A 16,479-nucleotide genomic window follows, 5' to 3' on the forward strand; every position below is an offset into this window, starting at 1 on the left:
TTTTTCATGGAAGTGACCAGCCCACCGTCCCCCAGCTAAAAAGCGGAGTCAGTATCTGAAGCCAGCCAGGCTGTCCCGGGCTTGTGCTCTCAACGCTCGACAATAACGAGATTGTCGGAACATGATAAAACAACACCAAAACCAGCACATTTTAATCATACGTACCCTATTACTTAAAAAATATACCCGATAAGAAATAAGAAATGAAAATGTTGTGTCAATGCTACTTTATTTTTTACACAACTGAATATTTTAGTGAATAGAGAGCAAGAGAATTCTCTTTAAATACTGTTCACAGAAAGAAGTTTGATGTTTGTTCAAAACAAATGCTCAGTTGCCTCATCTGATCCAGTCTCCCTTTGCCGCTGAATTCTGAAAAGAAAAAAGAAAAATGTACAGGTCAGATTGAATCATTATCAGGATGGAGATGAGGCCCAGGGTCATGTTATTATATAACATATTTTAAAATACCTCAATTTGGCATGTCATAAATGCCCATAATTGGTACTCATAAGGTTTGTTGCTGTAACTGATCAGGCCATTAGGTCAGTGTGAGAGCTGTGGCCTCAGGGAACATCTTTCCCAGTTTGGCCAGGGCAGCTGTGCTCCCCAGCATCTGGACAGCTCTCTCAGGCACCTGGCGCTGCCAGGGCCCCAGTCACTGTCAGTTGGTCCAGGGGCTCCAGGAGGGAGGCTGGGTTGCCTCTGAAAGACAGTGGCCTCATGTCCCTGGGACCACATCAACATGAGAGACAGTGGTGGCCCAGAGCTGCTCGTGTGCAGGGACTCGAACTGCCACAGGCCAGAAGCCAGGAAATCTCGCCAGATTTCACCTCCAGGTCTCAGAGCATCATTGAATGGAGGGAACAGCCTGGCCTGGTTCTACTCGGAAATGTTCCCACTATAGAGAACTTCTCCCCACCAAGCACGCCAGGGTGGATTTTGCCTCATCACAAGGGCCAGGTGAGAAGCCACAAAAGCTGTGGAGCTTCTGTCCTCTCGCAGCCACTGCTGGAGACAACACACCTGCAAAGAGCTGGCGTGAAGCAAAGGCTGCATTGTTTGGGACAGTGCCAGGCTGCAGTGGGGTCTCTGTGATGCTGAGAGCAGGAAAGGGAGGGGGCAGAGGAGCCCCTCAGGGGTTTCACATGGCCTCCCTTTCTTGGAACTATCACCCCTCTGGTTGCCTCTCACTGCCCCACGTCAGACAGATAACATTTGCTTGGGAGAAGAGCTGCAATGAGGCTGACCTTGGACGATCCTACCAGGTGCTAAGGTCAAGGTTTCTTCCATTCCTTGGCTGAAAAAAAAAAAAGGAGCAGCTTACAGTACTGAGACCATACTGCCTGGAATCTCTGTCTTGGTTCCAGACCCTTTCTCTACGCCCTAAGGCTCTGTTCTCCTAACTGAGGCATTAGCAGCTTCCCTGGGGGCTCACCTGGGGAGCCCCAGTCACTGCTACTCTGTGGATCCTCTGGGGCAGTGCTCCAGGACCCTTGCTGCTCCTATGGCCCTGACACTGTCCCTCACCCCACCACTCCACCCCTTAGCCTCTGTTTATGTGGCAGGACGATCCCTAAACAACGCATCACAGGACTTCTCATCCTAAAGACATCATGGAGACCCACTGTTTCTGCAAGTACTTTCCAGAAAACAACCACTAGTAGGGCATGCAGATTCAAAATGTGTACTTGGGATGTCATGGGGGTTTGGGAAAAGTATGACTGAGCCAAGTTAGACAGGTTGCTTCCTGCAGGACATGGTATTCTCTGTAAACCTCGGAGAGTGTCAGGTACAGTGTTTTCGATCGTATTTGATCTTTGCAGAGCATCTCTTAGCACCAATGACCACAGAATGCAGATGGAGGAGCGCACACGTAGTCGATTCGCACGATTTTCTGATGCAAACACTGAAGATCTAGGGGGTGAAACAGCTAGGGAGTGGTAGGTCTAGAACTAAAAGACCATCTGTGACTCTGTGACCTTTGCAAGAAGCTCCAAGTTCCCTGGGGAAAAGGACGCCTAGACTCCTATTTCCACTGTGATCGGGGCCGTGCGTCCCGGACCTTCAGGCTCTGGAACACGGACTCCGACTTTGGTTGGCCCGCGCGTCTGTCCATCAGCAGAACTCCCGCCTCCCGCCCCAGAGCTCCTCCCAGAGCCCCGGTGCGCGCAGCCCGTGTCCGTTGGACCCTTTCCTTTACAAGCATCGAGTCATCCCCTAAGGAAGGGTGAGAAAGTTCCCCTAATGATTCGCCAGTTCGCCATGGGGGCCTGTCTGGGCTCATTCTGCAGTAACTCCATAATTGGGGCGGAAGGAGAGAATTGGGGTGAAAAACAGAGAAGAGGAAATATGCTTTACCCTGAAAAGGAAAAATGGTCTTTCCAAGGTGGCAGTGTGATCCTGCAACATAAAAACATAAACCATTATGCAACCACGCTGTGCCGAAGGTCTTTCAAAGATGTCTACGGTAGTGGTTTTCAAGGTGTGGTCCCCAGACCCAAAACATGAACAACACTTGGGAACTTGTTAGAAATGCAAAATCTCAGGTGCCCACTGAATCTCGGGTTGGGGCCCAGCCATCTGAATTTTAACAAGTCCCAAGTGTTTACGGTGCACGGTCAACTTGGAGAAGCACAGATGCTGCATCCGTCCCCAAGTTTGCACAGCTGGCCTGTGGGCCCCTGAGGCAGAAAGCAAATCTCCAGGGGCAGATGGCCCCAGGTGACGCATCTGTAAGAACGGAGATGAAATAGTGCCGTCCAAGGGCATCGCTCCATCATTCCTTTCTGCTCCAGGACAAGCCCAGGGAAACCCAATATTAGATGCTCGGCCTCAGAGAATTTTAGGGCATAGTGTGAGACCAGTTCTTTCCAGAAGTGATCTAAAGGGGCTGCAAGGTGGCCTGGCTTCAAGCACTCCCCCGTCCTTCTCTCTTTGAGAAGTAGATCTTTTTTTGGGGGGTGGTGCTTGCTCAGGGCTTACATAGCTTCTTGGTAAGATGCTCTGCAGCAGCTCCGGAATCCTGTGAAGGAATGAGGCCCAGGTTCATTTAATAGGAAACTCATCCCCGAGGCTTGCAGTGTACTGTGATCCTGCCCCTCCCTGATTCCATTCTAAGGTAGCCGGAAGTCAGATGCAAAATGCCTTTCAAGAAAACAGCTAACCGTGGAGCCAATCACAATTTTCTGTTCAGGAAGGCGAGTGTGTTTTCTTGGTCGGGTTACCCTTAGGGTCCAGGACAATGTTAAACTTGCTTGTTCTTCCCAATAGCCTCGACTTGAAATTGGCTCCTGGTTTAGGCAGATTTTCAAGGATATGCCATTTCAGCTTCTTCAGCTCATCTTTCCTTGTGGGTCTGGCCCAATGGTGGAGGCAGACTCAACCTGGAAGTCTGACACCAGTATCCAAGCAAACTGTGGCCTGTGCTTAGAATGACCAATGGGTTTCTCAGGAAGTGAGCGGTTTTTCTGGGGTCTTGGCATTTTCAGAGCTAAACCCAGGAACGGGAACGTCCTGGGCAAACGGGAATGAGTCGTTCACCCTACTTGGACTCACAGTGTCCAAAAATTTGTGTTTGTTTCTTTGTTCTGCTACCACGCAACAAAACCTTGATGGACATTTTGAACAGGTTCAGCTATTATTGAAACTAGTCATTTCTAAACTTAAATTTTTTTAATTAAAATTTTTTTGGTTTTTTTAATTTAATTTTATATTAGAGTATAGTTGATTTACAATGTTGTGTTAGTTTCAGAGCTTCTTTTTTTTTTAAGAAACGAAGCCCTGCCATAAGAATAAAAGGGCAGGTGGGGCAATGGGAAGCAGAGTATATGATCAAGGCAAGTGTCCATGTCATGGGGAGGAAGAGGAAGGGGCAGGGAAAGTGAAAAAACAACACGAAAACTAAAATGAGAAAAGATGAAGAGCGCAGAGGAGGAGCCCATGGTCACGGAGCTGGACCACAGCCCCTCTCCCCCATTCCCTGCCCTGCAGCCACCGTGTGGAGCTCGTACAAGGAGAAAACACCAGTGAGCCCAAAGGGGACAACAGGCATTCACCACGGGTAAGTGAACTTCTAGTGGCATAAAAATATGGTGGAAGGAAAAAGTACGTACGCGCTGCCGAAATCTTTTCATCCTTTGGTTGGCCAGCTTAGCAGCCAGACGCATTAGAGAATTCACAGGAGGAAACTGCGGCAAAGAGGCGGTGAGGGTCAGACAGCACCGGGCCCAGGCCCAGGGCTATGTGCATTCCTGTCTGCTCACCCCCTTACAAATGGGTTTAATTTTCAGAGTAAAATCCATTTCCAAGCCTAAGCCTGAAATTTTATGATTTCAATAAAGAACCGCTTGCCTTGCCAGCACATTTCATTCCAACACATCGCTCAAAAATATTCCCTTAGGGTAAAACAGACTTGTATCTGCATTAATCCCAAACATTCTGTCCTTCTAGTGTGGAGTGCATCGTCCCAGATAAGCACCTCCATGAAGATCCTCTCTGGCTCCCCAGGTGTGCTCTCCTTATCTAGGGGACGAGGTGGAAGGGCAGCATGCATAACCACCGGCCCCATTCATTTTATTCTCCTGTATGTCTCATCTGTGACTGCCCGCACACACTCAGACATACATACCCTGTCTTATCTAGTCCTGTGAATCCTCCCTGAGTATTTCAGCTCAGAGTAAACGTTAATTCGTGTCACAGACACGGAGTTTATCTTTTCCCTTCCATTTTCTTTTTTTTTTTTTCTTTTTTAGGCTAGAAAGAATCTTTTTTTATTGAACTATATTTGATTTACAATGTTGTGTTAATTTCTGCTGTACAGCAAAGTGACAATTATACACATATATATATTCTTTTTTTCATATTCTTTTCCACTGTGGTTTATCACAGGATATTGAAAATAGTTCCCTGTGCTCTACAGTAGGACCTTGTTGTTTATCCATTCTATTAAATGTAATAGTTTGCATCTACCAACCCCAAACTCCCACTCCATTCTTCCCCACTCCCCACACCCCTTGGCAACCACAAGTCTGTTCTCTATGTCTGTGAGTCAGCTTCTGTTTTGTAGATGGGTTCATTTGTGCCATATTTTAGACTCCACATATAAGTGATATCATATGGTATTTGTCTTTCTCTTTTCCCTTCCATTTTTAACCCTTCTCAACTTGCAGTGCCCATGGCCTGTCCTGATACTATTCCCATCCTTACCTGATCCCCAGTACTAAATCTATAATCTATACTACTCTTGTGTCTTTGCCTCAAAGGGAAAAACATTTTGCTTGGTACTTGTTTATTTTAAGGATCTTTCTGAAGACTTGGAAAGCCTTGACTATATAAACAAGTGACTTTCTAATAGTAGAATTTCAATCACTCTGACTGGATTGATTCTATGACCTTCCCAATATTCTCCAAATCATACCCTGCAGAAATTCACTTCAACAATCTGTTCCTGAGGGTAACTCCAATTTATAATAAGAGAGTTAGAGGCGATGCTTTTTATTCCCACAGCACATACACACTGTGACAGTGACGAAAGATGCATACCCACAGGTCACTATTGAGAATGTGGTACTTCACACTTCACAAAGCGCTTTACAGAATTTAAAACACAGAAGGTAACATGGAGCAATGTAAATAGAGCTCAGTCTTTACCAGCCTTCTTGTACGTCTGTTTAAGTGCATAATAAAAAGTTATTTCTTACTAATTTTTCCTTTTCTGTAATTATTCTCTAGCTTTTCAGATCTGTCAACCTCCCCCAACCCCTTCCCCAGAGAGGGAGAGAGAGAATCCCTGCAGCCCCAGGAAAAAGCACCTAGAAAGCTATTACCCAAAGTTTCTGGAAGGCCCCTGTTTTTCTACTTATCTGCATATATTAAATGGGAAAGGACAAAGGCGTGCAGAGGAGAGTGACTTTTACAGAGAGATGATTACGATAAAATACTGACCCCGGTTTTAACTGGATGCGTAGGCTTCTGAGTTCTGGAGTAATGAAATAAAAACTAAATAAGAGGAAAAAAAGGTTGATTTTAGTTCTAAGCATCACTTGCTGTAAATGTGGTAGTTGCATGCTCTTGTCACTAGGCTGGTGGTACTCACCCTTTTGTATATGTCTTGATTATCCTGGAAAGAAAATGATGAGGGTAAGTCACATGGAATTTTCCTGGGGCAGGTTTCCAGGAGAAATTACACCGGGGACCTTCCTGATTTACCTGAATATTATGAAATAAATTGGCATTCTAAAAAGAAATCCATTATACAAACTTAATAAGACTATGGTTGATGCAGAATCTTGCCAAAAGGAAAGTTGCCAGCGACATCATTATTTTAAAACTTAATCTTATTTTACCTTTTCAATCTTCAGGGGAAAAACATACTCTATGATGCATTGAAGCAATACCCTAATCAGTTCCCAGATAGCCATCTAACTAAGAGGTGGGATAAAATAACGATTGCAACTTTTAATTTGCTGCTGGGTATACCCTATAATTCAGTTTTCCTAGGGTTGGTTCATATTGACCAAATTTTTTCCCTGAAAGCTTTCTACATGAATCTTCACTGTTCTTGCAGAAAGTCCAGCTTTTAATTTCTAAATCCTTGTTAGAGCACCACCCTGTTCTGTCTGCATGGATGACAGCCCAGGAAAAGCTGTACTGGCAGCATATCTTACTCAGAGAGGTACTGTGAATGATGTAAATATCTCGTTACTATTGATCTCATCTCATTTACATCTAAACATTGTTGAAACAGCTCAAACTCCAATCAAGACAGAAATGAAAGTTGTTAGTAACGTGTCTAATTTTGTTGCTGTGAGTACGACTTCCTACAGACTTCGTGGAGGGTTTCTGCAGTAACCAATACTTACATATTCTCTCTTTCTCTCTTTGTTATGCATGTATATGTACCCGCATGAATATGGGCACACACACACACACACAGACACACAAAATAATGAACCAAAATTACTCATAGCAGAGGCTCAGTGGACATTAACTTTCTGTTTCTTTATGATCACCATTTCTAAATCAGCAGAAAGTATTTACTATTTTTACAACTTCCCATCCCTTTGTCAGCATCTGTTCACAGAAGTGTGTGTGTGTGTGTGTGTGTGTGTGTGTGTGTGTTCTGGACACCTATTGGGCAAATATTTTTGCCCATTAGGCAATATATTTTTGTTATCGTGTTCATCAACTTTATACCATTACTTTTCAAGCCCCCCCACAAAATAACCAAGGAATTTGAAGATGATTTTCCAGGTGACGAACACCAACTCTCAAGATTTCATATGCACCTTCCTTCCTTTATTTTTTTTTCTTTTTAGAGAAAAAAATATTTTTAAAATTTTATCTATCTATCTTGGAGACTGCTTCCCCAACTAGAATATAAATTCCACGAGAGCAGGTAATTTGGTCTGTTTGGATCACTACTGTATCCCCACATGACATGTAATTTTATGTATATACGTGATTATGTATATGATATGTATATGTGATTATGATCCTTATAAGAATGCAGATGAACTACCAATATTTTATGGTCATTTAGGAGATTCACTCGTTATTTCCTAAAACTGTATTCTTACACACACACTTACACATACACGCAGAATTCCCCTATAGGTAGCAAAAGAGTGTGCTTATTTACAGATATCAATTATGGTATAAGCAGGTGCGCTGTTATAAATAAAAGAATTACCATATGTATATTCATTGTTTTACCTTAGGTTGTCTAGAAAGAGTTGCCCAATATGCCAGCCGCTAAAAAATGAGGAAAATGAATCAAAGATAAGTACAAATTCCTTAATCAATAGAAGTAAAATTAAATCCTAAAGTTGCCTCATTTATGAACGTTGCATTATCTTCTCACACAGTGGCCATACATTTCAACACAACTCCCAAGATGACTTAAATGAAGCCACGAAAATGAAAACAGTGAGTTTCTGCTGCAGCCAAGAATCTGATCTTCACATAGTTTTAAGTGAACATTATCCACTTGATAGTTTCAAGGCTAAGGCTAAATAAAAATCTCACATTACTGAACAGTGGTCTACCTCAAGCTTCACGATATCCAAGCCATCTGGAGGATCAGCTAAAGGTCGAGGAAATCCTATTGTGAGAAATCATAAAAATCTCTATTAGGAGAAAAGAGCTTGTAGCGTTAACTTTTTAAAAAAATATTTATTTATTTATTGGCTGCATCGGGTCTTAGTTGCAGCACATGGGCTCCTCTCTAGTTGTGGTGCGTGGGCTTAGTTGCCCTGCAGCAGGTGGGATCTTAGTTCCCCGACCAGGGATCAAACCGGCGTCCCTTGCATTGCAAGATGGATTCTTAACCACTGGACCACCAGGAAAGTCCAGCATTAACTTTTAAATTTTTACCATGAAGAGCACACAGCGATTCTATTAATACCATGTTGTTAAAAGGATTGTTAAAGAAAACACACTTCTACCTACCACTAGCAAATCTGAGATTTGTACCAAAGTTAATTAAAAATTGCACGGTTTTTTACTTACCAGGAGTTAGCAGCACAAGAGTTAGCAAGTTAGGGGAGAGGGAAAAAATTACCTAGTTAACAACTTAATTTGTATTTTTGAAATGGAGCAGAGCCCTATGGTCCTTGCCCCCTCATGTCCTCCTCCTGCCTTTTGTCTGTAGAAAAACTTTAGCCAAAAGATAAGTTTAATCCAAGAAGTGAGAAAATGCAGAGACAAAAGAAAACATTCCCAAAAGACTAAATAAAAATAGTTTAGTCAGTAAGCAAAGTCAAGGACCTTTAGTTCCTTCTCAAGGGCTATAGATAATATTCTGAGCCATATCCTGTGAGCTATCTTGTAGATACTAAAACCTCCATCAGGTGGAAGAAGTTAACTACACGCTGACCAGACTGTAGCCATGACATAAGCTGCCACAATTCTGAGAACTGGCCTCAAGGAAATGGGAACAACCCAACCCGAGAACTGAAGACTGACTATACTTAAAACAATCAAGATGATGCTGGTCAGACCACCACATGACCAATTTCAAGATTACCGTCAGAGCTGACTGTGCTGTTTCTGCAAGTAGCCTCCTCCCTCCATCTATAAAAGCTCTTGCCCACTGATTGTCGGGGGGAGGCGTGGCTGGGGAGTTGGCCTTTGGACAGGTCTTTGTCCACCCTCCCCGCTCTATTGCCAGCACCTGACATAAAGGAAGCTTTCCTTTCCACCAACCTTGCCTCTTTATTGGCTTTTGAGTGGCGAGCAGCTGGACCCCACTTTTGGTAATATTTTGATGGAATATATAAGGACAGCATATCAAGAGATGGTGTCAGTAAGTATGTGCATCAGAGTCACTCTTGGAACTTTTAAGAAATACGGATACCTGTCTCTCTGCTTCATCAGACTCTTCAGGAATAGGGATATGGAGAAGGTTGCTACTGGTGATGCAGCTGAGTAAGCAATGCAGCTGAACCCTATACCGGTCGACTTTTATCTGACCTAGATGAAGTCTTCATCTCGTTTGCATGTAACACAACACTTGGAGGAAAAGCTAATACTGCAACTGAAAGAATCAACGGGATATGTCAAAACTAAGAAGATGAAATTAAATGGGATAAATATAAGACCCTGAATTTAGATTTAAAAAATCTGAGACAGGGAATATCTGGCTCAAGAGTAGTATTTTTTTTTTTAAAAAAATACTGAGTGATATATTGCTCCCTGCCGTCTCACTATAAGCCAAGAAAAAGCTGAGGCAATCTTGTGCTGGATTCAAAAGATAGTGTCCCAACCTTGAAAGGTAATAGTCCTCCTTGAAATGATAGGATTGGTTGTGAGTTAAAGGAACTGAGCACAGTTTTCTTTGGCAAAAAGGGAAGAATTAGGAAGTGTGTGTTAACTGCCATCAACTGTTCTGAGAACCTGTCATAAGAAATATTAGTCCTGGGCTTCCCTGGTGGCACAGCGGTTGAGAGTCCGCCTGCCGATGCAGGGGACGCGGGTTCGTGCCCCGGTCCGGGAAGATCCCACATGCCGCAGAGCGGCTGGGCCCATGAGCCATGGCCGCTGAGCCTGCGCGTCCGGAGCCTGTTGCTCCGCAACGGGAGAGGCCACAACAGTGAGAGGCCCGTGTACCGGAAAAAAAAAAAGAAAAGAAATATTAGTCTTATTCTGTATATCCCCAAAGGGCAGAACTAGGGCTAGTGGTTAGAAGTTGCATGTGATCAGATTTCAGCTCAGTGTAAAGAAGTTTGTGATGATTGGAGCTATTCAAAAATGAAAAGAAATTCAAACCAATCTTATAAGGAATGATTAAGAGGTTCTGTGCTAACAATACAATGATAAATACCATAGGGACCTTATCCTCAGGGAACAGAAAATTAAATCGGAAAAAGAGGGAGGTGGATATAAATATATAGACAGATAAATAAAAGGTAGTAAGAAATTTCCAAAACAAGTTTCTATTGGAAACCAGGGGAGGCAGCTACTGGCTGACTTTGGCTGGTAGTGAGTTGGGTGTCACTGAAAGTAATCAACTAGGGAGATCATAAAGGCAATCCCTGCTCTCCTGAGAGTTTAAACTAGATGACCTCCACGGTTCCTTGCAATGCCTAGGCTTTGTGATTACACTACAGGACATGGCAAAACAAGCATGCTATTTCAAATATATTTTCTGTTTGAATATATTTTCAAAGATTTTCTACTCTCTGAAACCAAAATTCTAATGGAAAATTCTAAAATTTTGAAATAATCTGTGTTTCCAACTGGAGCTTCCACCACATCCTGCATCATATAGCGAGTTACCTGGAGATGGGTAACAAATTTCGACTAGGGACCCCATACCCAACTCCTGTTCCCTACAGGGAACCCCTTTTCCCTGCAAAAGCACTGGTTCTCAGAATTTGGTGAAGAGACACCCGCGTCCGGTCAGCACCTCGGACAGCGCCCAAGTCTTGGAAGACACGGGGCCTCAGCTGCGCTCCCAGGGCCTCTCCCCCCCGCCCAACCCCCTCACCTTCCCCGCCAGGCCCACAGGAGAAGCTAGGAGAAGATTCCCTTTCTCTGTGTTCGCTCCCACACCGCCCTTCTCCAACTGTTCCTCAATCCTCAGTCTTTGGCACTGTAAGCTCGTCTCTGCTCTCATCTCTTCAGAATTCCAAGAGCACAAATGGCTAATACGTTGGAGTCGTCCCCCGACTCATATTCCTCACAATTTCAGCGGCACATCCTGGGGCCAGCCCCGGGACAGGAGCTGTTTAAAGGCAGTTCCACAGGGGAAAGTAACCTCCTTTGGTAAAAGGCTGCGGCATCTAGCTCTGTCCATCCTCTCTGATGGAAGCCATTTCCAAAGGGTAGAAATGAGAGTAGGTGAGGGAACCAAGCTAGACTCCCTCCAGAAGTGCCCTGAAAGGTCAAGGTCTGTCCCAGTCTTCCTTAGAGCTCAGGCCAGCTGGGGTCTGTTGAAGGGGTCCCCTTACCTGAGGAGGGAATCTGTAGTAGGCAGAAGCAATAAATGGCCAAAATGGATGGGAATTGGGCAAGAAGATGCTTCATCTTCAAAGTGCGGTTTCTCTTTGCTGACCACAGATGTGTTCTGCCGGGATAGGAGTTGAGCATTTCCCGAAGTTCCACAGGCAGAGACAACACTGCGTCTGGCCAGCCCAGTGGAGAAGGTGCCTTTATTTGCGACGCCCTGAAGCCCATTGGCTGAGCACCAATCAGCTTTGCGCAGGAGGATGGGCTTTGCTCATAAATGTCGTGCTGGGCCCTTATTTGTAGAATTATATCCTCCTGGTGTAGGCATTGTAGAGTCACCTTTTTCAACCCAGCAATAAAAGTAAAAACTGGAGAGTCATAATTGTTAGTCTATAGTAGTTTGAGAAACATTTTTTTGACTCAAAAAAAGGCTTTTTTTCTTTTTTAAATCAAATCACTGGATATAAATCTGTAAACTCTTGGATGATGAAATCTTGTTTTATAAGAAGCTGTTTATTCTCCACCCTTAACAAAGGATGTTTTATAGTCTTTGGTGCACCTGAGAACAAAATTTGGAGTCCTGGATATAACATTAGAAGAAATTCAGAAGTTCAGTTAAGGTTTTTAAAAAATTAATTATGGTTAGGAATTAGACTTCTTATGGTTTCTCCAGATTCATTTCTATGAACAAGTTAAATATTTCAAATTTAATCAGTATTCAAGAAAATATGACAGTGTTTAAAATAGTAATAACAAAATTACTCCATCTACTGAGGTCCTATTCAGCATTTCACCTAGGTTATTTCATGTAATTTTGCAGAAAACCTATAAGGAATGTATTTCTTTCCTAATTCTATGAATGGAGAAATTGAGGCTGGGAGAGATTAAGGAACTTGCCAAAACCACCAAGCCATCAAGGATGCAGAGAAGGGATTTGGACCCAAGGTCGCATCAGTAAGAGTGTGGGATTCTAGTTGATATGTTAATTTTTTCTAAAAAGAGCCTCCTTAAGATTGGATATGAGATAGAAGGAAGAAGGAAAAAGAGTGAAGTGAGCTGTCTTGCAAAAAGTGTAACATGTACAGCACATGTGAAATAGCTTTAGGATTTTTTCCACCATGCATATCTTTAATTTTTGCCTTTAAGGATGAGGAGAATAATTTTTGGTGGAAGTTGCTCAGCATGGGCTATTTATTTATGACTTAAAATGTGGTATCTTGCCCCAAAATTTCTAATTCATAACAGAGCAGGAATTATAAACTATAGCCATAATTTTAGCCTACTTCTTTGAGCCAGCAAGAAATAGAGATTTCTGTTTATTGCAGTATTTACCACTTTGGTTCAAGGAGAATCACCAAGGCCTTTAAACACCACAGAGAGATGATGTCTTTTGTATTAAAATACACCCACTGCCTAACAGCAAGTCTCTACTGAATGAAAGAAAAAAAGTGAATGATTGCTTTTTGAACATAAACCTTTTATGTATGTCTTATTGAATGGACATTATGGACACAAATGGACATTCTAGACACAAAACACACACATAATAGCAAAGATTTGTGGCAGTTCTACAAAATGTCAATCAACAAGTACGTTTTGAACGTCTGGTCTGTGTCTACCAGTGAACTAGGTGCTCTATACACAAACATACATTTTTCAAATAAACCTATAGGATAACTGACTTTATCAAATTTATTTTGTTTCCTTTGCATATTTTGCGCTCATTATTTCTCAGATATTCAGGATAAAAAAATAAATTATTTTTAATAATAATTCAGAAATGGGAAAAGGAAAAACCAAGAAAAAAACTGCATTGATACTATTCAACAACATTGGTAGAGACTGAATCGTGCTGAAACCCTGACCCCCAATGTGACTGTATTTGGAAATGGAGCTTTTTTTTTTTTTGCAGTACGCGGGCCTCTCACTGTTGTGGCCTCTCCCGCTGCGGAGCACAGGCTCCAGATGCGCAGGCTCAGCGGCCATGGCTCATGGGCCCAGCCGCTCCACGGCATGTGGGATCTTCCCGGACCAGGGCACGAACCCGCGTCCCCTGCATCGGCAGGCGGACTCTCAACCACTGCGCCACCAGGGAAGCCTGGAAATAGAGCTTTTAAGCCGGTAATTCAGGTTAAATGGCATAAGGATGGGGCCCTAAGCCAACAGGACTGGTGTCTTTATAAGAAGAGGTAGAGACACCAATTCTTCCCCACTCCCCCACCCCATGCACGCACAGAGAAAAGGCCAGAAGAGGACACAGCGAGAAGGTACTGTCTGCAAACAGAAGGGAGAGGTCTCACCAGAAACAATCTTACTGGGACCTTGATCTCAGACTTCCAGAATCCAAACTAGGAGAAAAGAAATTTCTGTTGTTCAAGCCACCCAGCCTGTGGTCTTTTGTTATGACAGCCCAACCAGACTAACACAAACAGAGGGATTCTTAGCTAGTTCAATACAAAAAAAAAAAAAGAAATACAAAGTAAAAGGTGGAAACTCTCATTGTTTAAAATGATACAATTATCTACCCCCGAAAATCCAAAGAAATCAACTGACAAATTATCAGAATGAATAAGAGTTATGAAACAGCCGGATTTAATGAAAACTATTTTCAGGAATAATTTTCTTAGACATGAGCAAAAACAAATTGAAAAATGTTTATTAGAAAATGTAAATAGCTTAAAAAACTATGAAATATTGAGAACTAAACGAAACGATAAATATGGACTATATTAAAAAATAAAAGTACAGAACTTTACCGAAGGACATAAAAGAATATGTGAATAAATGAAAAGATACATCATGAATCTAGACAACATTCACTGTTGTTAAAGTTTCAACTAATGGCAAATTCACCTATAAAGTCAGGATAATCCTTACTAAACTTCCAAAATGACTTTTCATAGCATTTTAAGACTGATTCTGGAATTAATTTGGGAGAGAAAATATTCTAGAATATGCAAGAAATTTCTTTAAAAAAAGAATGATACTTTGTTAATGTAAAAATGTACTATAAAGCAATAGTAATTATGTTGTAGTAGTCATTTTGTTATTGATCCACCAACAGGCAAATAGGTCAATGGAAAGGAATAGAGTCTTGAAGCAGACCAGTTTAATACAGAGTCAAGGTGGTATTTCAAATCAGTGCAAAAATAATGAACTACTCAATAAATGGTGGTTAGGACAATTGGCTATCCATCCGGAAAAAATTCCCTATTTCACACTATACGTTAAAATAAATTCCAGAGGATTAATGAATTAAATCTAACACACACACACACACACACACACACACACAGGCACAGGCACAGGCACACACACTTATATAAAATGCTATATTAGGAAAAAAAAGAGAGTAAATAATTGATTGGAAATTGCTCTTGAGCAAAACCCAGAACAGGGGAGGCTCTACAGTGGAGCTGGATTTGACCGGGATTTAAAAGACAAGTGGAGTTTGCGGAGCAGAGCAGGTAGGTAAAGGCAGTATGAAAGGTACAAAGGTGAGAAAGTATCAGAGAAAAGTGAAGTTTGGTGCTTCCAGAGATTGGGGACGGAAGTGTGGCTGATAGCTGGAATGGGAGGAGAGATAGGTGTGGCATCTTTTGGGAGGTTGTTGGGACTACCACAAAGATGATGGGGAAGCAGAATGAAGGGCTCGATGGAAGCAGGTTGTCAGTCTGCAGACTTGTAGTGAGAGTAGTCAATGAGTCATTTTTATCTGCTTACTCTCCCCATCTGCAAACGCAGCTGCCCACCAACAGACGGCAATCCTCTGATGTTAGAACTTGGCCTCCTCCTGCGGGAAGGGAGAGAAGGAAGAGGAACACATTGGTTAGCGGCTGGGCGGGCGCGGAAAGCTGCCCTTGAAGAGCCTGCTATGCCGATCAGGAGTTGGATGTATTGTGTCAGAATCAGGACCTCGAGGTTTGAGGTTTGAAAGCAGGGATGGTGGGATCTGAAGATGCAGGCATCCTCAGGTGTAAAATAGTGAGGGCCAGACCCCAGAGTCTTACCGAGAACAGAGAAGAGGGGGTGGATTCAGACGTTTGAACTGGAGAATTGGCAGGAGTTGGGGATGATTGGAGGCTGGAGGAAAAGAAGAAGCTGGAGAGGCCTCCAAGGGGTGAGGTCTTCAACGCAGAGCAGAGCGGCAGCCTTGACTGAGGCAGGCTTGGAGGGAGGGCGGTGGGTTGCTCTGCTGGTTATGTGCCTGCAGAGGATACAAACAGGAGGTTCCAGGATGTAGCTGGAAACGAGTGCCTTGTGCTTTAGAAAGAGACTGAACTGTGTGGATTTAATCATCGGGAGCACAGGTGTAGCGGCTGCAATCACTAGAAAAGACGTCGCTTTGGGAGAACGAATGGAGTAAAGGAACCTGAGAGCAGCGGCGAGACATCGGGAATATCAGGGCTCAAGCGCAGGGGCGGAACAGAAGCCAAAAGGGGATCCAGAGGGAACTGTCAGGGAGAGAGGGACGGTGCATTTAGCATCTAGGATGCCGTGGGTGAGCGGTGTCGACAGGGGCTGGCGTGAGCATGCGCAGACGCCGAGACCGCAGAGGAGCACGTGCAGACCAGCCTTCCAAGCACAGAAGGTGAGAGGGCTGCGCACAAGGGAAGCTCCGTAATAAATGAAGGGTGAAGGAGATGGGGACACGCAGGTCGGCAGAGCAGAGGAATTGGTAGAGACAGGGAGATGAAAGGAAACTGAGAAGCCAAAGTCATGGAGTTATCCAAGGGGACAGAGTCACAAGCCAGGAGGAGGGATCAGTCTCTCCGCTCTGAAACAGGAGGGAAGGAGATTAAAGGCACACACAGGGCTGGAGAAGGAATTTGAGCCGGGTTATGTAAAGAGGCTAAGGTACCTAGCTGGAGGCTGGTGGGAAGAAGCGGGAAGTTAGGGCAATTTCGAGGCAAAACCTCACACGGTCCATATCCTCTCTGTTAAATTCTCTTTCCACTTTTTCCTGCTCTATATTTTAAATTTTTAAATACTTGCATAAGACAGGCCTGCTTTATTCTTCACAGTGCT

The 16,479-nt window shown here is 43.3% G+C and overlaps 1 protein-coding gene across 1 annotated transcript; it reads right to left on the minus strand.

Moving 5' to 3' along the window:
- Positions 1-328: 328 nt before the first annotated feature.
- NMS (neuromedin S) lies at positions 329-11,529 on the minus strand. Its single transcript, XM_060027667.1, has 10 exons — positions 11,454-11,529; positions 8,049-8,104; positions 7,717-7,755; positions 6,098-6,121; positions 5,947-6,000; positions 4,116-4,190; positions 2,992-3,025; positions 2,362-2,405; positions 1,251-1,300; positions 329-372 (listed from the first exon to the last, which is right to left on the minus strand). Exons 1-9 carry the CDS (start codon positions 11,527-11,529, stop codon positions 1,262-1,264), a joined length of 441 nt encoding a protein of 146 aa, XP_059883650.1. The 3' UTR covers positions 329-372; positions 1,251-1,261.
- Between the last annotated feature and the right edge of the window lie 4,950 nt (positions 11,530-16,479).

The sequence above is a fragment of the Delphinus delphis genome, chromosome 12 (assembly GCF_949987515.2).
Source record: "Delphinus delphis chromosome 12, mDelDel1.2, whole genome shotgun sequence".
In the NCBI taxonomy this organism is placed as follows: domain Eukaryota; kingdom Metazoa; phylum Chordata; class Mammalia; order Artiodactyla; family Delphinidae; genus Delphinus; species Delphinus delphis.